Here is a 27,647-nt window from a genome sequence, read left to right on the forward strand (position 1 = left end):
AACATAATAATGATACAATATTATGCTCATATGCATCTGCCTCGTGGTCATAATCATTGTCATATCCCAGTGAACATAATAGCCTCATAATTGCCAACAGCCTGAGATGAGAATAAGGTTAACAGAATGGTTGACTTCCATCAAAACATTCTGCAAGGCAGACACAGCTCTGCATGTTATGGAGGGAGGGAAGCAGGGTAAATTTCCACTCACTCCTCTTAACAGATATAACGGAATTTTCCATTTCACAGAAAACTGCATTTCCCTGCATGCCATGTGCTTTTGCAGTGCGTAGTTCTTCAGCGCCAGCATCAGGTAACTCGAAAGAAGTGGGAGGAGACAACTGCCTGTTATTGTATTGACAACAACAGCCTACATCAACTGCTGTATCCCAGCAGGTATTAAACATTGTGATAACCTGTATGCACACATACTCATATACGTGTGAAAGAATAAGATATAATAATAAGACATAAGGAAACAGTATGAAGTTAGTAAATTAATATTTAACTAACAAAATTGGGTGGGGGTTGAATGAAAAAACAAACAAACAAAAAACATCATGATGACACAAACTGTCTTGATGGAAAAAGAGGTCACAACTGTCTAGATACATACATGGACCAACTGGAAGAAACAAAATAGCACCCACACTTCAAAGTTGAAAACCTGTTACAGAAGTGCTTTAGAAACTGTTAAATGATGATATTTAACATGATATTGTGTTATACAATAGATAAACAGAACTAAAAACACAACCTGCTCAGTGAAAGTAATAAAAAAGTTCATAAATGAATAAAAAAAAAATATTGTATTTCAAAGTATTTCAAAAGTGAAAACTAATTCTGTTTCAGTTTCCAGTTTCAGATAGGAAACTTCTTTGTTTTTTAAAATGGTAAAACTTCTAAAAATAAAAGTAATTTTGCTTTTCAATATAAACCAGTTTACATGTCTGTACAGAGATCATTCAGGACATGTTGATGAAGTCATAACTTCAAATCTGGCTTTGCTTGATTACCATCTTGACTCACAGTGTCATTATGTAAAAGGAACTTTGACCATTATAGTGTATTTATAATTGGCTGTGTTATAAATAAAGAAATTTGGTTGTAAAATTTGGAAATTTTGCAGTAAATGATTTACAAACATCTACCTCTGTGGAGTATTGCAAAGAATGGCATGTGGCACATGCAATAAATGTAACTTTGTTGTTGTCTCCACGTATGTATGAAGAATCCTCCTGTGCCAAAGTCCCCACAAATCATCAGACAGACAGCTGTTTGTCACTGTGCAAACCTCATAGATCACCATCCTATGTTTAATAAGCTTGAATGGAACATGTCCTGTGTTCTAGACAGGGAATCTTTGTGGTGTTTGTTTATACTACAAGAGGAGTAATGATACTCAGACTCATTACCACAGTTCACACCTCTCCCTGGTTTCCTCACAAGCTCTCTTTTTATCTCACACCACAGCATTGATTCAGATTTTCTTTAAACATCTGGATGTCAGAGGAAGCTCAAGGTGAAAAAGGATGTTGTATTGTATTTGTATATTAACCTCATGCTGTATATTACATAACAAAATGTGTGCTGTGTCAGTGCACTGTCTTTGAAACTATTGATTTGCACTGCTACTATAAACCTGAAGCAGTTTGACAGTTGCAGTTCAGGCAGGTTGAAATGTTTTTGCAAATGCAGGAGCTCCATCTAGAGACGTAAACTTGTACTTGCTGGTTCTTATGTGCACTTAAAACCCATTTTAACAAGTCATGTTCAACAAGTCGATTAAAAATGTATCAGTTTAAGAATCATTACATTTGTCTTATAAAGGGATTTTGTCATAATGTTGAAGGATATAATGTAAAGGATTGCTATAGAGAACTATCAACTTCAAATAGAAATACTGTACAGAACTGAAACCTACAACATGTGAAACATCCTGAAACTGGAATCACCTAAATGGAAGGCAGAAGTTTATAATCATTAATTATAAACATTATTATTATAAACATGTCTGCCATGAAAATGGTCCTAACAAGGATGAAGGAAAAAGTTTCTGTTTTCAAGGTGCAGCAAGACCACAGCTCATATTCAAATCAGTCTGTTTCGTCTGTCAGAATTTTAAAATGTGTTTGACTTTAAGGACAACTGGAAAGGATAGAATATGTGGAGTCAAAACCAAAGTAAATCATTCTTATTGGTAACTCCTACAAATTTAATAGACCCCTTTTCATGCAGACATTTGAACTTGTCGCAGCAAGAAAAGCACAGCTGTAAATAATAACATTAATAATGATAATAAGCCATGCCAGTGAGTGATATGCACAAAACCAGAGTGCTGGAACTGGCTCACCTAAATTGGATGCAGCCATCATGAATCTAATCAATTATACATATCATTCTTATTTGCATGTGCAGTCCAGTGCCTACATTAGCTCTGCCCATCTTCACCGAAAACGCTGGTGTGAGTGTGTGTGTGTAAGGAAATGGTTGTTATGGGCTACTTTCAAGATCCTGTAATAATTATCAATGCAAACATTCCACCTACATTTAAATAAACACAAAAAATTGCTATAGACACAAACACACATTCTGTCAAAATAATCTGTTTACTTTGACACTTATCATGTGAGGCAGCTGGATTTGCATGATCACAACATCACCAGATCATGTGAGGACCTGTTAAACAAACCACCTGGTGTGTAAAGTTACTTTGACATCACTCATTTGCTTTTTCATTTTCAATAAGTTCTCAAATAGAACTTGCAACCCCAGTCTTTTATTAACTGTTTATATCTCAATTTTATGAAAAATCACACAGGGTCACCCAATGACTTAGGGGTTGAGACAATGAGCAAGTGACAAACTGGAGGAAAAACTAAAGTGACTTAGTAAGCAGTTGGACCACCAGAACAGCCTCATTGTGACTTGACATTGGTTCTACAGTCTCTGAACTCTAATGGAGGGATTGAACACAATTCTTCCAAAATATAATCCCCCAGCTGGTGTTTTGATGATGGTGGAGAGTGCTGTCTAACATGTCAATCCAAAAACTCCACATTTGTCATCCTGGAAATGATCGCTCCCATCATGATAGAAATGTTTGATCATAGGAAAAAGGTGATCAGACAGAGCAACTTTATATCGACCTGCAGTGACCCTTCCCTCTAAGGAGACAAGGGGATCCAAACCATGCCAGAAAATGGCCCCAACAGCATATCAGACCCACCGGATCCCCTTACTATAGGGGTCAAACATTCAGGCCTGTACCATTCTGTTGGTGTACACCACACATGCATTAATGCACTTGTCAAGAATACGCCAAACAATCTGACCATATCACTGTTTTCCACATCTCTGTAGACGAGTGCCTATTGTTTTTGCACCACTGAACTCTTAAATATGTAAATATGTATTCATCTTTACAATAAGACATTCTCAGTCACCTGAGGAAGAGTTGCTATTCTGTTTTTCCTAACCGACCACAATTTCCGATCCTCTTCTTCCCTTAGATCTAAATGCAGATAACCCTCCTGTCACTGTTGAAATACCAGCAACCAACAATCAACCCTCATTCAAAGTCATTTAGATCTCTTCCTCTTGCCATCTTGATGCAGAATTAAGTAATTAACTAAGAAATTAATCAACTGGGCCTGCTCAGTATTGTTATACATGCCACAGAGCAAAATTGGATGTTTATGGTTTAATTGTACCATGCAGTGCAGCTGTGTTGAAACATCTGCATTCATTATGTTATGTTTCTACTCAGTCATTCAGGGTTTTACTTCTATTTGTATTAGTCAGGCTCAATGCTTCAATATTAATAACAATAATTATAATTATAATAATAATGATGAGAAGAAGAAGAAGAAGAAGAAGAAGAAGAAGAAGAAGAGGGGTGTATAGCTATGCTTATTCACTGTAACATCAGTGTACATCTAGTTGTACATTAAAATAACATATTTTAACTATTTCACAACAATACTGGAATTCATGAAAACATTTTGGAGATAATAATTATGTTTAAACTTTGTTTCAAACATGTAAATTGTAATAATAGACAGTATAATTACAGTAAGGCGCTTACTGTCAAACATCTAACAGTGAGGTGAGAGGTTAGTAAACATTGCACATCCTGGACTGTACCAAACCCGGAGGCAGGGACCTCACAGTAATGTTCGTCACAGTTTTGACGCTGCGGGAAGAATAACTGGTTTCTTTTCCCCTCCGGTCGAGAATCTATCTAATACCATCCGTATATTGACTTTTTAAGGAGCGTTTAAAAGGCAAATATAGCATTTTACCCTTCAAAACATCCACGCCCCACCCCTCCTGTATAAGGAAGTGACCTGTCCGTCCTGTTGTGCTGCTGGGCTCTGAATCAGCTGAGTGAGAGGATCCCGCCCCGTTAGGACTGATATCACCCGTGGTACTCAGGGGATGGTTAGTGACACATTTGTATTTTGCCTATAGACAAAAAAACAGGTCTGTTATCTCTTTTCTTTGAGCTGCATTTGCGTGAAGGATGATTCGTGAGGACCTGACTGTCGCTTCTTTCAACCGGGCTGCTTTGAAGCGAGTGTTCGCATTTGGTGAGTCATTGATGCACCTGATATTTAGCTAGCTAATTGTGTTTATTACGGTGCTATTTTCTATATGTTGTCGTTATATAACTCCTTAATTTACACAGCTGCTAACGTTTAAGTAATTGTAATGATTCGTTAATAGCTAGCTATATCTTTGAATACTCCATAGTTCATTTTTAGTAATAACGAAAACGAGCTAGCTTTACACGAATATCTTTACAACTATAACATTGTCTTACTTGCTTTCTAGTTAATGAGGCTGATCTTATCCAGTCTGTGGTTTGTAGTCGTGCTGTTACATAATACACTCAGTGATGCTACAGTACACTCGAGGCCAAAAGCTGCTGCGGCCAAACTGTCTTTTGGCCACAGTTTATGTTGTCTTCCTCTCATGTGCCCTCTCACAGCTGGACACTGTCATACAAAAGCCTCTCATGGTGGTGGTGGTGATGGTGGTGTCAGTCAGGTGACACAGTCCAGCCTTGTTGCAGCTACACACAGTGTGTTTGCAGTTCACCCTATGTATAGTCCACCCTCAAAGCACACACTTCCAATATGTAGAAACGTATGGGTGTTTTTTTTTAATTGCACGTGTTCTTCTGAGAAATACCATGGGGAAGTGGGAGTTTACGTTTCCTTCTGCTTGGTTTACACAATTTGACTATCTAAACTGTCACCTGTCCACATCTGCATTTGCTTGATGGTTGCACTCATATTTTATTTATTGTTTTGCAGGAAGACTTATAGATTGTCTGAAGAGAAACATCTGAACACAGTCTGTGTAGAGTAGGATTTCTTAATCAAGGTGTATGTAGTTGCCATTTAGATTGATTCTTCTTTTATGTATTCAACATTCAAGCATTTTAATATTCTTACCAAAGCTGTCAGCAGGGGGGTGAAAAAGCACTTTGGAAAGTTTAATCCACCAGTGACAGGGCTATAGGATTTTAAGACTCAGGTCACGAGTCCAGCATGTGGCTTTCATGGGTAAAAAGTGTTTTTTTGCCTGGTGTGATTAGAAAAGGACATTACATTCATATTTCATTACATTTCAACACATTTTCGTGACAGAAGGCCTTATTTTTTTTACCATAAATGTTACCAAAACATGAGTTGATGGTATTATACAGTCATTGGTATTTTGAAATAAATATGGTGTCAGTGACCTTTTTTTATTTTAGCCACATACAAAAGGACACAATAATATGACAGATTATTCCCAAACTTCATTTTCTCCTGAATTAAAGTGCATATTAACAGTTTGTAAAAAATACCACATCCAATTAAATACGGAGAACATGACCCTCTATCTCCTATCTGTACTTTTTGACTGATAAGTAACAAAAAAATACAGTATAGAAATACCAGTGATGAGTTTCAGGTTATTTAGAAACAGTGTGACCATTACATAGCCTTGACAGTTTTATTTTCAACTCATATTATATCACTTCCTGATAAACAATTTTAAGGAACTACCAAGAATATGTATGCTATGTCATTTTTAATATAATATTGTAAACTAAACAAAAATCAATATCAGTATTAGCCTCTAAAACCAATGATCATTTCCAGCAGAACATACCAGGAAGCTGACTCAGGAGATGAAACGAGACCTGACTTCTTCATCACATGTTCATTGCTAATTGTACTAGTTATCTCCCAGTTTTCTCTTGTTCACTGACAGTCTCGCTCTCCTGTCATTTCTTTACAAGAAAAAAACAACTCTTCATCCTCCCTCTAATTCTCCTGGGTCAAGAACTGGGTTAGGCTTTTGTTCCTGCATTAATATACTTAAGGTCTGTTGTAGTCAGTGTGTAAATGATATTTTCAGAAACAATTAACCCATCGATTATTTTTAGATGTAGTGATTAATTGTTTAGCCTATAAAATGTAAAAAGCAACAAAAATACATGTTAAGTGATCAGAGGTTGGTATTTGACCTTGATATTGCTTATTTTAACTGCAGTATTATATTAATAAAGATATGAGATGAGGTAAATCAGTAAATGCTAACATTTTTAAAGCTTGAACCAACACACATCGGGTATTGGTATTTCATAAATGACTGAAAATGAATCAGATATTACATTTTTATTGATTATTTCTCTGTCAATCAGCTGATCAGCACTAATGCATCTTGGTCTGTCAGCACGTGTTATTGGGCTTTTCCACGATAGCAAAGCCTCTCTCAGCTCCGTCACAGGGAGTCCAGATGTCTAGGCTCCTCTAATCCTGCCTTCATACTCCCCATCCACTTTAGCTGTATTCAAATACACTACACTACACTACACACACACGCACACATACACACACACACACACACACACACATACATACATACACCGCTGCCTTTGTCGTGTATATGAAAGTAAAAAATCAGTATACGTATTATTTGGGTACTAATTTAAATGTTTCTGTTCAGTGTTCAGTGCATTTAAATGAACAATGGATCAAATGACAAACCCTCAGATACAGTAATTATCACCCGAGTCTGCATTCCTCTTCAGCTCTGCAGTGTATCTTTCAGCTCATTGTTTTTGTTTGGTCTTACATCAGACAAAAATGACTGTTTGGGTCACACTCACCGTTCCAGCTTTTTTTCCTCAAACACTACCCAAAGCCCAGCACCAAACAGCAGACAGACAAAGTTAGCATCTACCTTGTAAGAAGCCAGCTATTTTTTGTCAGGAGTGTGTGTAAATGGTAGCTAAAAGGAGAGTGAATATTGGATTTGGATTTGTCAAGTTGCCAAGAATATGACTCAAAAATAAATGCTTGGGTTGTGCAAGAAGCAACTGCTTACTAACACATTTGTCCTATCAACTGTATAATGTGACAGTCAAGTAGCCAAAGAAATCAATGCATTCAGCTTTTAATTCCACTATGTACAGAAGAAAGGAGCAAACTGTGTCACTCATTGTATTTATACACTGTCCATAACTTGTGTTTCTCATAGAAGTTCATGCAGAGCCAGAGTATGTAAAAAAAAAAAGGACTCCTCCTTCCTCAGATTGAGAGACAGGTCAATCAGGCAAACATTGACCAGTCATGAATGAGGACATTTGTCTCCTTTGCCCCGTGGCTTGTGTGTGTCAGTGAACAGCGCTAATTGGCTAATTTTATTTGCCATAAACAAGTCTCTGAGGCAGAGGGATATCCAACAGGTTGCAGACAGACAGATACTATCACATAACTGATTCTTCTTCTTGTGAGTTTCTTCAACCTTCTGCCTTTTAGCTCAAAACTTGTTGTTTGTCTTTCCTGTTTTCCAGACATATTGTGCTGAACATGCTGGGATCAGATTGATGTGTCATGGATCCTGAGGAGTTGGAGCTGCAGAATGACTACCGTTACCGTAGCTATGCGTCAGTCATCGAGAAAGCGCTGCGAAACTTTGAGTCCTCGAGCGAGTGGGCCGATCTCATTTCCTCTCTGGGAAAGCTCAACAAGGTACAGTATGATGCACAGATGTGACCTGATGCCTTAAAGATTTAGCTGCTAATGACTTTCTGCTGATAGCTCTGTTTACTGTATGTGTATAGACATTTCTACACCCAGTTATGCACACAGTAAAGTCTCTCAACATAACCAATGATCTGTTTCCCCACTGTTTACTTGGAATTAACATTAGTATTCACAGTTATTAGATGTAGATATGCAGGTGTTACTTCCACTTCTCTGTACAGTTATGAGGAAGTTCTTGTTTCTCACAAGACTCTTATTATTCAAGTCTTCTGGCTATTCATTTTGGGCAATAAAAATGCCACCTTTCTATTTACTTGTAGAGCAGATGTTTACTTTGGAGTGTCTGTGTGTATTGAAGCATACCAGTTGGTCCTTTAAGTACACAGAGAATGTGAGAGAGAGAAATTTGTCATATGTTAAACATGAAACTGAACAACAGTAAACACTAAGTCCTGTTATTCTTGTACATCTGTGTGGTTTTGTTTATTGATCTGCCTAATTCTCACTTACTGTATAAACTCTTTGATCAATGGCGAACCCAGTTTTTTAACTTCTGCTTCTCTCTCTCTCTCTCTCTCTCTCTCTCTCTCTCTCTCTCTCTCTCTCTCTCTCTCTCTCTCTCTCTCTCTCTGTCTCTCTCTCTTTCTCTTTCTCTTTCTCTCTCTCTCTCTCTCTCTGTCTCTCTCTGTCTGTCTGTGTCTCTCTGTCTCTCTGTCTCTGTCTCTGTCTCTGTCTCTGTATCAGGCCCTGCAGAGTAACATTCGTTACTCGCTCCTGCCCAAGAGGCAGATCATAGGGAAGCGTCTTGCCCAGTGTCTGCACCCGGCCCTCCCCAGTGGAGTGCACCTCAAGGCTCTGGAGACCTATGAGGTCATCTTCAAAATCATCGGATCAAAATGGCTGGCCAAGGATCTGTTCATTTACAGGTGAATAAACAGAGCAGTTTACTGCATCAAGACAAGAGCTGGCCTCATATGTGCAGCTTTTTTATGAGGTAACTCTTTGATGCGTGTCTGTTTTTTTAGCTCAGGATTGTTTCCGCTGTTGGGCCATGCAGCCATGGCAGTGAAGCCTGTCCTGCTGACACTATACGAGCGTTACTATCTCCCGCTGCAGAGGGCTTTGCTGCCAAGTCTTCAGGCTTTCATAACAGGACTTCTGCCAGGCCTGGAGGAGGGACTGGAGGTCTACGACAGGTACTCAGCACATACTGTTTTTGTTGGAAGATGATATCATCTTAAATAATATCAGACGTAACCTTTGTTGTTGTACTTAAAACATAATTTCATTTCATACTAATATAATCCAATATTTGAAACACTTCTGAAGCTAATATATTGAAGAGTTGCTCTGTGTTTTGGGGTGTTATAATTTGCAATTTTCACACATGAATAATCAAAAAGTTAGGCCCCCACTCAGAAATACAGATTTATTAGTTGACATATTATTGAACGCATGTCAGTGAGTTTTGACCACATTGTGCTCTTACTTTGTCCAGGACTGATGCTTTGCTGCTCAAGTTGTCATTGCTGGTGGGTCAGCAGGTTTTCTATGGTGCCCTGTGGGGCAGTATGCTGGTCAGCCCCTTGGTGCGACTGCCCGCCACAGTCTTCATAGTCACACACTTTGACCGCATGTTGACCCTGCACCAGCAAGCATACATGCTCGGCTTCGACCATCGCCTTGTGGTGAGTGTGTTTGTCATTCTTGTCACATTTGGTGTGGAGAACATTTTTAATATTTTCCATTAGGGAAATTTAGTTTGATAATGTTTCAGTTTACTTGTAAAGTCTACACTATCAACATTTTTTGTCAGCTGTTTGAACTTCTCGGCCTCTGTCTGTTTCCAGGTGAAGTCAGTGTGTCTTTCTCTGCAAGATTCTAATGTCTTGGTGCAGAGGAACACATTAGAAATCCTGCTCTTCTTTTTCCCTTTTGCTAAATGCCTGGTAGGTTCACACATTAAATTGCTTGTTTGTTTTTCTTGACAACATCTTTGATTCTAAGTGTGTCTGCACTCCTCGTCTTGGCATCGTTGTAGAGCAATTAGAGTTCCGTAACATATTTTTTCTCTATCCAAAGAAGACTTAATTTAATTACAACCTGGGTCTTATTTTCATTCACTGTGATGAAAATTTTACAGTCCAGTGAGATCCAGGGATATTACAATATTGTCATATTAGGGCAAGTAATACAGATGAGACAATTAAACATGTGGTAAACAAATGTATAATATTGCCTAATTATCCAAACACTTCTTGGGAGGAGAATATATAATGTTAAAACTATTCCCAATCTGTGTGTTGTAAATGTCCATGAGATTGGACAGTTATGTTTAATTAACTCAATTATTGAGATAATTGGGTTTAACTAGTTTGCTGCTTACCCTCGTGATGCAGCAATGTTCCTAATATTATTAAATCACAACAATTAATTTGGTAAAGTAAATGTCATCATGGTTGATAGAATTGTCGGCCAAAAGCACAAATGTTAGATTCAAGTGAAAAAACAGAATAACTTTGATATTATATTTCTTTACATTGCACACCGTGATGGCTGTTATTGGTATTGTCAGCTATCATTATCATTGCTGATGTTTGCAACATAAATATCTTGTCCAATCCTGTGCAGCAGAACATGGAACAGACTTGCAGGAAATGTAAAGATCTTCTTTAACTGTCAAATATTTTGTATTGAAATGACTTTTGTGAACGGTCTCCGATATTATTTCCTATTTCTGTTCTGAACTTGATGTCTGTCCTATCATTACTCTCCTATTGTTTCCTAGTCCTCATCAGCTACATCTGTGTTGTTGGTTTAGGATCCAGCGGAGACCAGCATTACTATGAGTGTTGAAGAGATGATCACATTGTCGTCTGCAGCGTCACTTACCCTACTCCGCAGAGACATGTCCCTCAACAGACGCCTCTACGCCTGGCTCCTAGGTTCTTATTAGTAGAATACACTTAAGTGATGAATCGTGTGTATAAAACTACTGTTAGGCAGAGCTTGGTCAATTACTAGTTCTCTCAGTTTGCATGCTAAAGTTTGTCTTTGTGTGTGTGTGTGTGTGTGTGCGTGCATGCGTTTTAAGGCACAGACACAAAAGGAGAAATGGTGGCACCGCATCCCACCCTCTCCACTACTGCAGAGGAACATACATCCTTTTACTTCAACAACTACTCCAAAGATTTCATTGTGCAGGTACCTCACTCATGGAATAGCACACAGATACATACCAAAACTGAAAAAATACATGAAGATCAACTTAGATGAAAGAATAAAGATAGGAAACGGGGTGAAACAGCTGGCCTGGCTCTGTCCTACGGTAACAAAATCCATATACAGGCACCTCTAAACTCAATTATCAAGGTGATATAGCTTGTTTGTTTAATCCTTATAAAAACGGAAGTGTGAAAGCAACACATGGTGTTATTGGGGCGCTATTTCTTGGCGGGGGAAGAGTAACTTGTTCCGGACAACCAGTGGAGACTCCAGGAAGTTACTGTGCCCCGGCCAAGAAATAGTCCTGCACTTTGCCTTTATCGAAATCTTAACTGAAGTAAACATGATGTCTAAACTAAACTTTCACACTACTTGTACAAAAATATTAAAAGAAGCCTAACATTTCACATTTTGGTCAGGTGTGTCTGTTTGAACAGTGCATTAATCTATGTTTGTCTCCTGTTCCTCTCTTCCTTGTCTGTTGGTCTTTGACTTCAGGCTCTGATTAACATCCTCAAACAGAAGGATTTGGAGAGCAACCCGGAGAACGTAACTGGATACCTCAGGCCTTTTCGCATCATCATCAGTTTGCTTGATAAACCGGAAATAGGTAGGCAGCACTGAGCAGTACAGCACACAAAAACATCAAAGCACTAGATCCACCACTCTTAGTTGATCTCTAAGCCCTTATGTGATGCCTCTGATCAGGTCCAGTGGTCTTGAGTAGTGTGCTGTTGGAGGTGGTCCGAGCCTTCTACAGCTACTGTCAAGAGATGGTGGGGGAGGAAACCACCACCAGCTCTGGGCTCTCAGGAAACCAGCTGGCCAGGTGAGGACAACAGATGAGAGAACAGATGCAATGATGTTGACTGTCAAAATAATGAAGGTTTAACTGAAAATGAAGTCAGTTATATGTCAGAATGAGCTCAGTAACAGATGGTGCTTTTCTTATGTTTTGTTTCTCATGTTATGTTTTCTTCTTTTTTAAACAGTAAAATAAAAGAGAATAAGAATGCTTCAGAGATTATAAAGGCGATGAACATGCTCATAAGCTCCATGAACAGTGAATACTTGTGGGAGTACATGACCCGACGCTTCTGCGCTTCTCTACGGTAAGTCGGGAATGACTTTGACACAGAATTCTTAATTATAATCCTTAATTATAATGGGGAATTCTGCTTGTTAATACTTAAACCTAGCAGGTTTACAGTATATTGTGTCAGCCCAGAAAATGCAAGATCATAGCTGAAAGTCAGCATTCACATAGTACACTGTAAAGCAGCACTGCCAGGAACATACACAACATATATTCTGACTCAAATATCAATCAACCACCATCACTTTCTTTCTGTCTTAACTCTATAGTGACAAAGATGACCCACCAACACCTCCTGAGCAGGACCGCAGTCACCCTGCTCCCTCTGTCACAGAGATGTCCAATCTCGTCATTTTCCTGCTCGATGTTCTTCCTCTGGTGAATAACCCACACACTTACATATCGTAGTTCTCTCCCTTGTGAAAATGTATTTGTCAGAAAAACCAGAATGTTGGGGTTTGACATTATAGAAATATTCAACAAGTATTAAAAATGTAGACAAGCTGAAAAACACATTTTTCATGTTTTCTTTTGTTGACATTTTTGTATCCCTCTGGCACTCAGATACAGTTAGGTTTAAACAAATATTTGCTATTATACAGCACTAGTTGACCCAAGTCTGTCTCATGAATATGTTTTGAACAAATGTCTATACACAGACAGTATGTTCAAAATGCTAGTATTTTCCCACAGGAGCTCCATGCTGATATCCAGTCCCAGTTTCTTCCTGAAATGCTGAGCACCATGCTCCAAAATCTGTGCAGCCACATCGACTCCGTCAGCCTGGAAGATGTCACACAGGGCCTGCGCACCTGCTTCAGGGTCCTGAGTAAGATCCAGATGCCTGTGGCTTATATGGATGTTGAGGCAGGGGCACAGACAGAGGAGATGGAGTCACAGACATTAGAAGAGGAAGGAAAAAATGCACAGGTTAGGCATTTCAAAGTCTGTCCCAATGTGGTTTATGTTTATTTTATGTTTTTGATGTTGACTGTCTCATCTTATGAATAGTCCTTTATCCAGGATATGGAGCAGGAGGAAGAGAAAGATGGCAGTGTTGGTCAGCCTATTGCTCACCATGAACTTGAAGAGCTGAACAGAGATGAAGGGGATGAGGCAGAACCTGCAGATGGTGTTTACCCAACACTCAGGTCTGAGGACAGTGGATTGGGAATCAGCGCCTCACCATCAGAGCAGCATCTCCTGCCAGGGATGGGGACTGAGGGAAATGGAATTTGCAAAGAGGGTGAAAGAGTGTGGAGGAAGGGAGGCAGTATAGACTCCATGACCCAGTGTCTGCAGGACATCCTGGCCTCCATAGCCACAAGGTAAACTACTGAGATATTGTCATATTAGTCATCATCTAGATAGAACTCTGGGCCTCTTTTGATCAATTCCCTAAATATTTTCACTCCTCACATGTTTCAGATACCTGCTGGTGCAGGTGGAGGATGTCAGGGGAGAAGAGGAAGAGCCTCAGCCTGACCTAACCACTGTCTCTGTGGATCAGAAGACTTTGTTGACAGGCATTGGTGGACGGGAAATTAAAGACAAACTGACTGAACTGTTCACTCCAAACAAGCTTAAACACCACTCTACATCTGTATCTGATACCCCGGCCTCAGCAGCCCCCACGGAGAAGAAAAAAGAACGTGCACATGCAGGGTGTCTGGACTGGGCAGCTGGCTACATGCCCCGAGGCAGGGCAGAGATCTCTGAGGCCTGTCGACAGGCCTTCACTGCCACCTGCCACCTGCTGCTGGAGTGCACTACCTTCCCTGTCTACCTAACTGAAGAGGAGACTCTGGCTCTCCATACAGACATGTTTGGTCTTACAGGTCAGCTCACAATTTGATTGGATTCATCCAGCTGAGGTTAAACTACTCCTAGCTATGTGCTTTAACCCACAAAGTAGTAATCAAGTGCATTTGTTTTCCATAGGCAGTGATGTGGACACCCTGCCAGTGTGGCTAAGGTCCTTGATGACACTGTGCTGCCTGTCCAGGGACTACAGCATCCAACACACTGCAGTGGCCTCTCTGTTGGAGCTCATCAACCACTCTCAATCCTTAGCACTTGTGATCCAGGACAAGCACAGACGCTACCAGAACTCTGACTCTAATCCTCTGAGCGGGCGGCTGCAGATGGTCACTGTGCCACCCATCTACCCTGCTGTGCTTCATGCCATAGATGGCACAGATTTCTATCAGGTTAGGTGGGAAAATGTTTGTGGAATTCAAATTTGTACTTTAAGTGTGGTATTTAAAGTTTTGTGATTTTGTGCTGTGACCCAGAGGGTGTCCCAGGTACTTTGGAGCCAGCTGGACATGGAGCGCAGAGAACAGCACACTTCCTGTGTGGAACTCTTTTACAGGCTTCACTGTTTGGCTCCATCAGCATCCATCTGCGAAGAGATAATCTGCCAGGCACTATTGCACAAAGACAAGGTGAATATACCTGCACACATGCTGACCCACATTTGTTTCACACATTTTCATTTTCTCCCAGTATCTTCTAGATGTGTCAGTTTTACTGAGACACACCAACGGTCCTACTAGGTCATAGGATGAGATAAGCAAATAAGCTAAAGACTTGTGAACACTATGTGCCTTGTTTTTTTTTTTGCCCCAGGCTGTTAGGCTGGAAGCACTGCACCGCTTCACTGTTCTATGGCACCTGACCCGGGAGATCCACACCAACAGGACCATGTCCCTCAGACGCTCCTTTGACCGGTAAGTACATGGTTGAAAAGCAGTGAGCAGTAAAGACAAATGTAAGGTTAATGTCTATAATTTTTCATCTTTGTTATTCTTTCTGTCCCAAGCATATGTAGCTGAGATGTTCACCATATGTGTCAGCTCTACTGTGATGATGTATTAACATGCTACATATTGGTGTCAACTTCCACAGAGAACCAATACAGAGCAGTTAGCAATTTCCCAATTTGAATATATAAACAACATGATAAACTCAAACCAGACTGCCCACATGTCCTAAAACTGCAGTTTGAGTCAGAGCCAAGACATAGTCTCCCTCTTTGTATCCCATGTTGAGACGCACTGGGTGAACTCTCTGAAATTTTTGATAATTATTTTTATGGCATTGTCTTTTGTGTGGCACCACCAATAGCCGGTGATGCATGCTTCATGACAAAGAAGGTACAAATGACAAAGAACAGCTCAGAGTGACAAAAACTGTGCCAGGCAAGCTGATTCTTAGTTGTCCTAATATTGTCACACTTCAGGAGAGAAACCATTTTAATTTAGGTAACAGTGCTACTCTCTGGTCAAAACTGACATGTTTTGCCCCACTTGTGATAAATATTTAAGGATACCAAATTCATCTCTTCTTTTTGTTTGTAGTTTGCCATGAGCATGAATGCCTCACTGGATCATGGCTATAGACTTTGAGTTTTCTACAGCTGGGACAGATTTAAACCTCTGTGTGTCTCTTTCAGGTCTCTGTGTGTCGTGGTGGACAGTCTAAGCTGTACAGATGGTTCAGTAAGTGCAGCAGCGCAGTGCTGGCTGGCCAGGGCTCTGTCCCTCAATGACGTGATCCGGATCCTGGAGCCTATTCTGTTATTGCTGCTTCACCCAACTACTCAACGCTGCAACATTCAGAGCGCCAAACAAAATCTCACTGCTGGTAAATTCATTTGTCAGCATGTTGGATGGGTGAAATAATTTGATAGAAAAAACATGACTGTGGCTATACGCTGTGTGTTTTTTGGTAAACTAATATGCATTTTGTTTTAAAGGCAACCTGAAGGCTCTAAACAATAGAAGTCGATCCTCCACAAAAACATCTGGGTCAGATGCAGATGCCATGGCCACAGAGGTCACCAGCTTAAATCTCCTGAACATTGTGGACCGGGAATTCATGTGGGCAGAGTTAGACAGTGATCCTGAGTTAGCCAAACTACCAGACACTTTAGTAGTATCCCGGAGTGAGAGTGAAGAGACAGAGGAGGGGGAGGAGGGTAGAGAGGAGGACGAGGAGGAGGAGGAGCCAGAGAGCGAACACACTGAGTCAGCTGACACCAGTGGTGCCCAGGTATCCACAGAGAACTCCAGCTCTGGTTCTGTCCCCTATCGCAGCATTGAAGAAGGAGGCCTGGTCAATGGCCTGCGGAGGGTAGAGTCCGAGCACACACAGGCATCGGATTCACTGTCAAGTGAGGATGAGGAAGATGTAGAGCTGGAGGCCATGGCCAGGTCTCGCCTGTTAAAACAGGAGCGTGAGAAGAGAGAGGCGATCGACTCTCTGTTCCGTCATGTGCTGCTGTATCCTGTGGCAGGCGGTTGGCGCCATCTGCTTCAAGGCTTGGCTCTGCTAGACAGCCTTCTGAGGAGTAGTGCTCAGTGCCCTCTGGTGGATGCCCTCTCCTCCACCTCTCTGGACACGAGCTCTGCTGCACATTTAAATCTGGTCTCCAACCTCTTGCAGCGCCACCAACAAGCTCAGGATGGCAAAGGTTTCTACGGCTCCTTGCTTTCCCCTTCCTCCTCCCCCTCTGTGCCCCCATCCCTGATTATTGAACTGTTAGTGTCCTTGTGCCTGCGATTTCTGCGCTCCCATTACCCTTCCTACCTGAGTCTTGGTCCTCTTGACTCGCAGGGAAACAGAGAGGTTCAGGTAAAGAGTGTGGAGGTGCTGACACGGTTGGTGAACCAGCTTGGTTGTGTGGCACGGGGACAAGAAGGCAGCGGGGCCAGTGTGGAGCACATCCGCAGACTTCTCTCCGGATGTAAAGTGCAGCAATATGCTCTGCTTACTCTTTCTGCATCCATGTATGTCAGCCAGAGGGGAATGGACAAGGGAGCACCCAGGAGTGTGGACATGCTGGATCAGCAGGGAGCCCTGTCAGAGGAGAGCCTGGTGAATGTTGGAACAGGGGGGCAGGAGCAGTACCCCTTACAAATGGAATTACTAAAACTCCTCCAGGCTCTTATAGTCCTGGAATACCATGTGTGGCCGGGTGGGGCTGTCTCTGCAGCTGGGTCAAGTGGATCTGGCCAGCCTGGGGAGCCTCGTGAAATCCCGACTGCTACCACCCCCCTTGCTCGTGAGTGGCAAACCGCTGTCCTTTTCCAGCAGTCCATCAAGGCGGCCCAGTACGTCCAAAGCCACCCCATCACAGCTCAAGGAATGTTTGTCTCTGCTGCTGCGAGGGCTCTGCAGCCACAGTATGGCTATTCCATGCACCCCCACTGGGTTTCACTGCTGTGCTCCTCTCTGCCCTACTTGGGTCGCTCATTAGGCATTATTGTGGCTCCTCTTATCAGTCAGATATGCAGGAACTTGGATGAGCTGGTCAAGCTTTATGAACATGACGGAGGAAAGACAAATCAGAGGTAAAACTGGCACCACTGAAAACGCAAACATAATATCTAATTTGTCTCATTTGTGGCATATGGTGTTGTTTTTATGTGCTGCATATCATGCATTTATAATCATGCATATCTTCATCATGTAGATCATCAAGAGGCTCCTGTTTCTCACTGAGGACTGGGCACTATAATAGTGCTTTAAGTTAAATATCTGATTTATGTTTCTGTCTTCTGGTCAGCCTGAGTGGCAGGAAGGAGAACATTGCCCCTGACTACCCTCTAACTCTGCTAGAAGGTCTCACCACCATTACACATTACTGTCTATTGGACAACAAGAGAGTAAGGAATGAAGCCCACACATACACACACACAGATATGTACCTCGTATATCCATGTGAGTGTAAATATTTTTTTTCTCTCTCTCTTTCTGTCAGTCCTTGGTTGCCTGTGATCCTGTGGATGTCCGTAATGCACGCAATGCAGTGATTGAGGCCCTGCCGCACATGCTCAGTAGTATGGCACTATTATGGGGTGTGGTCATGAGAGAAGAGTTTCAGAGACGGGTGTCTGACACTGGACAGAGCAGCAGACACACTTCTTCCTCTGTCTACTTTAAAAGCACCAAGGTGTGTGTGTGTTTAGCCCATCTGCACATATTTGTGTGGCAATTTTCAACTATTAACAGTGTGAATATTTGTAGATTCTACGGCAGAGGATCCTGGAGTTCCTGCTCCCACTGACTGGGCAGTATGGTGTTCAGCTCATGGCTTCACTGGGAGTGGTGTGGAGCAGCAGGAAGAGTAAGAGGAGACATAAAAACAAAGTAAGAGCTGTAATATGTCTAGAAACAAAAAAAAATAAGACAAACTCAAAGGCTTCAGAGCACCTGCAGCATCATTACACTCCACTCTTCTTTAGGTTTTACCTGTGGCCAGTGAGTCTCGCCTAACCATTGTGGATCTGGTGAAATCATTGAACACCATGCACACAGATACCATCCTACATTTGGTCAAAGAGGTGGTGAAAAAACCACATCAGATAAAAGGAGATCAGGTATGTAAAAATGTATATGTGCACACATGCCAACTTGTATTCAGGAAGTTTCAGTGAAAGTTGATTTTCACCAGTTTTTGTCAAATTTTGTCGGTGTCCTCTCCAGAAGTCAACTCTGGTAGATATCCCCATGTTACAGTTCAGCTACGCCTATATCCAGAGGTAAGAAGCAAAGAACAACACATGAACTCAAATTTAGTGAGGTGATTCTACAAATGCTCACTTTTATTATCTCTTTTTGTATGTAGTATTTCAGCTCAGGCCCTGCAGGAAAACATCGCTCCTCTCCTCAGTCTTTTACGGGAGTCTGTGCAGCTCAACCTGGCCCCGCCTGGGCACTTCTTACTGCTGGGGTCAGTTTTTACACATTCATCCTTTATTCAATACTCTCATCAGTAGTAGTAGGACTTCTATATTACAGAATACTCTCGTGCATCCCTTATATAGACAGAATTACGGCATACCCACCAAAAAAGCTCATATACTGTACATAATGGTCAGACTACACTTTCATGACAGTCACAATGAAAGGCTAACTATTTGCATTATTTAAAAAAAAAAATAATACAATTTTGGGGAAAATTCATTAACAATTTGTATTTTGCAGAATCCTCAATGAAATTGTTAACAGGCTCCCCAACCTGGACAATAAGAAGGACACCCGAGATCTGCAGGTATGATGCATGCTTTATAACTACAGCTATGATTGAAATAGCAAGGAAGTGTGTGTGTGGGTGTGTGTGTGTGTTAGAGAGAGAAACTGTAGTGATATTGATCATGGTATTATTGTGCAGGAGGTGACTCAACGGATCCTTGAGGCAGTGGGTGGGATTGCAGGGTCATCTCTGGAGCAGACCAGTTGGCTCAGTCGCAGCCTAGAGGTCAAAGTTCAGCCACAGGTGTGCGCCGAGGCAGACGAGCCTGATGACGCAGAAATGGATGGTGACCATTATGGTAACTATAGACACCTCTGATAAATTCACAATAGAATACTGTACAATAATAAACCCAATTAGGATCAATTTAGTTAGATTTATGTCTGATTGGACCAGGTAGACCTTACAAATCACTACTGCTGCCATAGAAACACTGCTTTCCCCATTGTACACTTCAGCTTTCAGTTCATAGATGGAAGTGTCTATTTTTCTTGTCAAATGTGACCTTGAATTAGAAACCTGCCACTGTATCCATGGAAACCCAGTGGCCCCAGCTGCCATCTGTAAACTAGGAGAGGCACAGATGACAGACTTTCTTCAATAATGTCAGACAAACGTGAAGTTGTGGTTCAAATTCAAGTTTATTTTTATTCCATATACTGATTGAAGTGTAAATTTAAAGGTGAATTCACAGGGTTTATTTATTGCAATAATTAGAATTCATATTTGCAAAAAGATCTCCTGCTTGCTTGGCTGAGAGATGATTGTAATGAGACAGACTTATATGTCACAGAGCATTTCATAACCCTCAGAGACTAACAGTTGTCTTTTAATTAATTAAAATTAATTAATTTAAAATGGTGTCTGCACCTGGTCCTTATGCTGGGAAGATGCATCTGACCAGTTTCATTACAGTCATTCACATTCACAGTTGGTGGATAATTGCAATTTCCCTCACACTGATGTAACAAAGAAAAATACCTGAGTCATTAGTTCAGATGCGTCCATACAGATGTACTGCATGCTCTGTGACATATAAAATGGATCATGATGGTATAAGGAAAAGATCTTAAAGACTTTAGGGAGTTCATCATTGGACTCAGAATGTAGGAGATTCAGTCACTTATACTTGCTTGATAAGCTTAGTAAACATTTGCACATGAATTCACTGTTCTGTTTTCTGTTGTCAGAATCGATGGCCCAAGCTAGCACCATGGTCTCCTCCTCGGCTCCCTCAGCTTACAGCGTGCAGGCTCTTGTACTCCTGGCTGAGGTAAGAGTTTTTCAGGTTTTATTTGTGACAACTGTGTGTGTGTGTGTGTGTGTGTGTGTGTGTGTGTGTGTGTGTGTGTGTGTGTGTGTGTGTGTGTGTGTGTGTGTGTGTGTGTGTGTGTGTGTGTGTGTGTGTGTGTGGTAGGTTCTATTTAACACACTTTTCACTGTGTAGATCTTGGCACCACTTCTTGACATGGTATATCGCAGTGATGAGAAGGAGAAAGCGGTTCCTCTCATTTCTCGGCTCATGTACTATGTTTTCCCGTACCTGAAGAACCACAGGTAATTACTGCAGGTGTTTGATTCATCTTACTGCTTACTGTTACACTAATCTTTTGTCATGGGAAAAAACCTTCAGCTACTACTCTATATTTAGGCATTACACAAGTAAACTGAGTCTGGTCCATGGAGCAGGAACTGAATCACAAACCGAGAAACATGGTCTTTTATACCCAACGTAGCTCTGCCTGCAGTGGAGCTCATTTTCCCTAACTCCTCCTTGCTTTCATGACCTTCAATGTTGCAGTATATTGGCAGTGTTCCAAATATCAGTCATTTGAGTTACCATTATTTCTGAGAATAAAAAGAAGTGGCACACAACCTTTTAATGATCTTTTAACTTTTCTGAGTCATAACAGTCATATATTTCAACTTTAATCGTATGATTACTGACCTTATATATTTAACTGATTAGTGTCTCTTATACATTTTAGTCATTGACAGTTCTGGCTTATGCTGACTGGTTGCTTCATTATCTCAAAATAATCACTGTAGATAGACGGTGTCATAACAAAACACTTCTCTCCTTCAGTGCCTACAACATGCCCAGCTTTGAGGCGGGTGCTCAGCTGCTGAGCAGTCTGAGCGGATATGCCTATACCAAAAGGGCCTGGAGGAAAGAGGTCTTTGAGCTCTTCATGGACCCCCTTTTCTTCACCATGGATGCCACCTGTTCACAGAGGTTAGTATGTTTGAAAATTATAGGATGGAAATGTATTTCCAGACAGCCATTTAATACTGATTTAGATTTTTCAAGAATACTAAAAGACACACACACTCATTATTACTAATCACATAAATCAAATTACATGTAGGGTATTTACATACTATATCATACAGAATTACTGAAAGGTGGTTTGTGTGTATTAGGTATTGGCTCATGAAATCAAGGCATTCTGTGTGATTAATACAAGAGGCAGAGCATTCAATGAATCAACTCGCAAAGTGAATTAACTAGAAATATGAAGAATCAGAATACATTCCTACAGTGCAAAACCAAAGTAATACCTAATATAGTGATTAAAGGAGAAGAAGACCCTTGTAAAGACGACCTTGAGAAGACCTTGAAACATCCTATTAGCATAATATAATGATAATGGTAGTAGTTGGCAGTATAGCTGTTTTGCTTACTTGCTAAGTGCTGCAGCATGTAGACAGGGTTTGTTGAACACAGAGAGATTCAGTCTGCTGCAGCACATAAGAGGGTCCAGTGACCACAATACTGATTCAGTGGCAAACAAATTCAGGAATCGACACATCTGAAGGTTGAGACTCTGCAAAGAAAAAGTTCTTCCTCAAATATTCTCGTCTTGTCCTGGGTTGTTCCAGCCATGAAATTGGAAATACCTGACCACCCATGAATTAAGGATTATTTTCTCCATAATTGACATGTCTACTCTACTTGAAATGGAAGTTACCTTAATACTAACAACTACTACTAATTTTCATTCAAACTCAAAATCATAGCATTGTGAATATGCCAAGTGTACTGTTATACATGTACTGTGGTTACTCAGTTATGCTGACAGCACAAACAGGGTTTTGAGACATCAAGGAGACCTTTACAGAAGGATGAGTGAATGAGTGCTTTTGATTGATTGAATTGATTAGTTAATCCTAAAGATGTATTTTATTAGACTTTCCGGGAACTCTGTGTGTTTAATGTTATAAAATAATTGAGGATGACTAATGTCTAATGAATCCTGTTTGGCTGTTGTGTGTTCTCTGTAGCTGGAAATCCATAATTGACCACTTGCTGACTCACGAGAAGACCATGTTCAAAGACCTCATGAGTGAGTGCAGTCTCTAGGAAATGTGTGTGATGCTGTTAAAAAACTAATTTAAAAGTGAGAGCTAATTTGTGGTACAAAGGATTTATTTATTACTTTGAAGTCAAATGCAAGGTGTAGAGAATGAGAGAGAGATGTTCAACCTATCTCTGGCGTTCAAGATTGAAAAAATAGGTTCAGACAAGAAAGCAGATGGAAATTATATTAAAACCACTGCAGTCAAAATGTTACATCTGGAAGTGCTGTTTCAAATTCAAATTATGGAGATGCATTTTTCATTATTTGCTGTTACAATCCTATGTCTATTTGTGCTGCAGGTATGCAGAGTGGCTCCCTGAAATTGTTTCCTAGTGCAGACCAGAGACCCATGTTGCTGAAGCGCCAGGCATTTGCCATGCTGAGTGGAGAACTGGATCAGTATCATCTCTATCTGCCACTCATCCAAGGTGTGTTACTGTTACTGGATATTTCTTTGAATTGTTAGGATACACATTATACAACTGATTGCTTCCTTCAGTAGTTATGAAACCTCATTCCCCTCCTTCCAGAGCGTCTCACGGAGGCTTTGCGAATGAATCCCAGCCCTGCTATTTCGGCCCAGATGTTCCTGATGTTTCGTGTTCTCCTGTTAAGGATTTCATCCCAGCACCTGACATCTCTGTGGCCAATCATGGTCACAGAACTGGTAAGATCCCATCCTCCAAGAGACTGGTTTTTGTACACCATAGGGGCCATGCTGCAAGTAGTGACCATATCTGACCCTGTAGCAAAACTATTTTTCCTCCAGATTAAAGTTATTACCTTCATCATTCACATCAAAATATTAACATCAATTTCCAAATCTACTATGAATAACAAAATAAACGCAAGGCTCCTGTAAATCCCAGTTATTGTAATATAACCATGTTACATCTAATACTGGCCCCACATGAGGAGAGGCATTAAAACCATTGTTGTGCCAATGTGATTTGATCAGTGAATGGTGCTGAAATTAATTCTAGTGAAGTCAAATGTCTGAATTTTACAACTTTGTCCTATGAGACTATACCAGATTTGTTATTGACAAATACAAATGACAGTTGAACAGAAATGGTGTGCATTTCCCATTTCCCCCCTCAATTACTGTCCTTATACTGTGTTATAAATCTATTTTATTCTTAATGTATTAATAGAAATAAACAAAACATTTGAGTCTGCTTTTCCATTGTGCCAGTTAACAAGTCCGCAATGAAGAATCCTGAAAAAGCCTGACCCCAGCTACATTATTTTAAAGGAAAAGTTTGTTTTTCAGATCCGCATATTTGCACGCCTAGAGAAATCTCTACAGGCAGATAAAGATGTCTCAAAGTGAGTTTATTATTTTATTGATGAATTCCAATTTCACTGAAATTATGTTGCTGCTCTCACTCTAAATAGTGTTTTTTTCCGTACTACCTAGGTTGGCTAAAGTGGTACGTGGAGCCCTTGACAGAAATGGACCAGTGAATTTCTCTCAGGCAGAGCTGGACATGTATCTGTCAGCCTGCAAGTTTCTGGACACCTCTTTGGCATTTCCTCCAGAGAGGATACCGCTTTTTCAAATGTAAGACCCTGAAATAGAACATTCATTTAAAAGAGTTTCTAATTTAAGTTCTACTGTTGCATTAGTTGTTTTTTCTGGGTATTGTATTCTGTCTTACCTTTTCTGTGTCACTATTTTTTCCATGTACAGGTATCGCTGGGCATTTGTCCCTGAGGTGGATGTGAACCGCTTCAGTGGCCCAGAAAGCACACTGATAGAGGGCGAACAGGAATGCACACCCCACGTTGTCAGAATACTGGAGGGAATACAGCAACGATTTACAGTAAGATCATCAAACTCACACATAGTCGTTTCCATTTTTAAAGTCTTCACTCTTGAATGACTTTAAATCATTCTGTCATGGTATGCGACTGCAAGTAACCATAGCAACAATACCTGTGCAATACCCATGTAACGGATTATGGATCTTAAAGATATCGAAAATAGCTCTCGTAATCAGGGGCACCACCTTCGTAAGAAGGAAAAGACAAAGCAAAACCTGAAACAACGCAAAGACCGTTTCAGATGGGCAAAAGCCATTTCAGGTGCGTTCAGGTCAGCAAAGCCCTGTTCAGGTCCGCAAAGCCGGTTTCGGAAGGGTGCAGCTGGTTTTTGTCCCTGGGGAGGGATTGTGTGTCAGCCAATCAGATTTATCACAGCTACTCTGAGGATCTGATTTCCAGCTTTTTACAATGAAACTTTTCATCATCATTCATTCATTCAGTATTTGATCCTGATTATAAAATGCATGCTATAATTCTTCCTTTATATGAATGAAATGTGAGGTTAGCAGCTCATCAGCCAACTTTCTTTTCAGCAAAGTAACTCATGTTATATTATTGAAACACATTGCTGGGTAAATGCGCTGTTATAATAGCAATCCACCAATGTGACAACGCTCCTGGCTTTTAAAGGGAATGGGAGAGGACACTCTGATTGGTTTATGGTGTGTTACGCCCAAAACACGCCTATGATTAATGAAAGTGGGTTTGGAAACATGCGTTGCACACCATGTGCTACAGATTGTTAAAATAGGGCCTGATGTGTTAAAATGTAAATGATGTATGATTGTAACTCACATCTCATCCTATGATGTCTTATTTTATTATTCCAGACACTGAATGGGCTGAGTGAGGACTCATCCACAGAGCATTTAAAGTTCCCCCTCCTCACCCAAAGCTCCCTGACCTCCATCACCCAGCTGTTGCCTTTCCTTCGCACCCTTTGCTGTTCCTTCCAGGGCCCTCCACCGTACAGCCAACCTATGCCCCACTTCCCAGTAGCAGACTACCCAGCAGCCAGTTCAGACGGAGTCCTGAAGAGGCTGGAGCGCATCACTGAGGAAGAGTTCCTGGACTCCACAGATAATTAAAAATCAAGCATGAAGCTGTCGTGAACATAGTCCTCTTCTCACGCTTTTAAAACCCAGGGTACTGATCTGCAGCCATATGAGTAGAAACCTGAAGCAGACGCAGCGATAATGTTGTATTGTGAACTAGAAAATAAGGAAATGTTTTGGAATTCTGTTTTTTAACATTTTAACTTGTCTGATCTCCACATGAATACATGTACCTCTGAGGTGTTCTCACACTGAATCTGTATTGGAAAAACCAAGGGACTGTACTGTTATTATTTCCAATGGGCTTTATGGATATCTTAAATATAGTGTAAGCATATACAAATAACTGCAGAATACTTCTTCTCTCAAGGATGAGTATCACCTTTGTTGAAAATTATTTACGTGTCATAGTGTCTACTCTCTTTGCTTTCTCTTCTATGATTTTAGCCCAAAACCTTTTACCACTAACAATGGTTATTATGAAAACCAACTTCAATTAACTGGTAATTACAATAGTTCCAGTAAAGATGTTTTGTTTGACACAAAACAGCAGATTCACTGTGAAAGACCTTATTATTATTATTATTATAGTTGATGCGTTCTTTTGACTTTTACATAACATAATAGTTAACCATGCTCTCTAGTACAAACATACAGTGCTTATGTCTGTCTGACTGAGAATGTAAAGACCATATGTCTACAGGACATTGTTACATTTTCACTTTGTTATTTGGATGTCATTATTGGACCTCACAGGCCCTTGGTAAAGATTTATGTTTAGACTTTTATTGGTAAGTTATTGAATGTGATTTGTGTACACCAGGAAAAAACCCTTTGAAATATTGTTGGGTGTACCTCGCTACATGCTTGCCATTTTTTGGTGTTCAAGGGAAATCAGCCTTTCTTTGTAGTTGTTCATGGATCATTTGTACAACTGCCTGTCTTTTTTTTCCTTGGTGCTGAATGTTCCAGTAATTATTGTTTAAGTTATTTTGGATGTTGAAAGGACCATGTCAAGTTTTGAATTAACAGAAACAAGACTCATTAAATTAATTAAGCTTAAATACTGTGTTTTCACTGTACAACTTTAGCTGCGTGTTTTGTGGCCTTTGCATAAAAGGAGCATCAAAACTCTGACAGTTTGGCTCATTTACCTTTTTAATGTGCCATCATCCACACAATATTCAATCACTTCATACAATCACCAGAACACACTTCAGGGAATAATTAGTTCAATTTAATTTGATTGGGAACACTGTGGTTTCTGGCACAACTTCCCGTGTTCCAAATAAAGAAAGGAGGTTATCAGAAGTATCAAAGCTCCAGTAATACTTGTAGTGTTGACAAGAACTTCACTGTAAAACAAGTTTAAGCAGGGTTTCAATGAAGAGGACAGGCCAAAACATATCTGTTACATGATGAAATTGTGCTCAATAATTTGAGAGATGTAACACCTTGGAATACCTCAGGAGGAGCTGTAGGATGTGGATAGTCTGCAGTCTGGACTGCTTTGATGTATTGTCTTATGATGTAATTTAAAAAAATACAACACCTGTTTTCAGAAGTTGGAAAATACACATCACCCTGTTCAGGACCGAGAATTTAAAAAACTAAAAAGTGGTTTTGATTTTTGTTTTATAATACAAACGTTTAAATTGAAATACAAGCTGTTTTTCCAGGTCAAAAGGGATGAGCAGAATGTTTTCTTTTTTTTTTCCAACAAACATTCATCTTTTGAAACTTTGCTAATGTTCCGTCCTTTACTGAGCCTGAGTTTTTGGTTTATTGTTGTTATGATTTGTCAAATAAATGGTTGCGACTGGCCATACCATCGGCCCATCCCACAACTCCGGTGGCTGCAGCAGGGCAGGGGTCCTTTTCAGAAACTCCCTTGATGTGGTCCGTAAGCCGTTATCTATGTGATCTTGTTCTGAGTCATGTTAAATTAAATGAAAAGGAGTTTTTTTAAATGTAATATGAAAGAGGT

General features: G+C 40.5%; 1 protein-coding gene across 1 annotated transcript; it reads left to right on the plus strand.

Moving 5' to 3' along the window:
• The first annotated feature begins 4,456 nt into the window (after positions 1–4,456).
• dop1b (DOP1 leucine zipper like protein B) lies at positions 4,457–26,759 on the plus strand. Its single transcript, XM_053329023.1, has 38 exons — positions 4,457–4,594; positions 7,861–8,038; positions 8,798–8,979; positions 9,079–9,249; positions 9,552–9,741; positions 9,904–10,002; positions 10,875–10,998; positions 11,148–11,257; positions 11,777–11,888; positions 11,987–12,107; positions 12,271–12,390; positions 12,644–12,752; positions 13,068–13,304; positions 13,386–13,702; positions 13,803–14,212; positions 14,316–14,584; positions 14,669–14,821; positions 15,006–15,106; positions 15,832–16,022; positions 16,135–17,731; positions 17,947–18,046; positions 18,142–18,333; positions 18,408–18,530; positions 18,626–18,760; positions 18,867–18,922; positions 19,009–19,113; positions 19,368–19,434; positions 19,555–19,714; positions 20,607–20,689; positions 20,864–20,973; positions 21,503–21,652; positions 22,702–22,763; positions 23,078–23,206; positions 23,309–23,445; positions 24,052–24,107; positions 24,199–24,342; positions 24,472–24,604; positions 25,436–26,759. The coding sequence occupies exons 2-38, from the start codon at positions 7,901–7,903 to the stop codon at positions 25,691–25,693; spliced, it is 6,951 nt and encodes a 2,316-aa protein (XP_053184998.1). The 5' UTR covers positions 4,457–4,594; positions 7,861–7,900; the 3' UTR covers positions 25,694–26,759.
• The last annotated feature ends 888 nt before the right edge of the window (positions 26,760–27,647 follow it).

This window comes from Scomber japonicus, chromosome 11 (assembly GCF_027409825.1).
Source record: "Scomber japonicus isolate fScoJap1 chromosome 11, fScoJap1.pri, whole genome shotgun sequence".
Taxonomy (NCBI): domain Eukaryota; kingdom Metazoa; phylum Chordata; class Actinopteri; order Scombriformes; family Scombridae; genus Scomber; species Scomber japonicus.

Excerpts from the sequence above, each read along its gene's own strand:
- dop1b (XM_053329023.1), top strand. The coding sequence starts at position 7,901 with ATGGATCCTGAGGAGTTGGAGCTGCAGAATGACTACCGTTACCGTAGC. Across the intron at positions 12,391-12,643 it reads CGCTTCTGCGCTTCTCTACG|TGACAAAGATGACCCACCAA; the intron begins GTAAGTCGGGAA and ends TTAACTCTATAG. Across the intron at positions 14,213-14,315 it reads AGACATGTTTGGTCTTACAG|GCAGTGATGTGGACACCCTG; the intron begins GTCAGCTCACAA and ends TGTTTTCCATAG.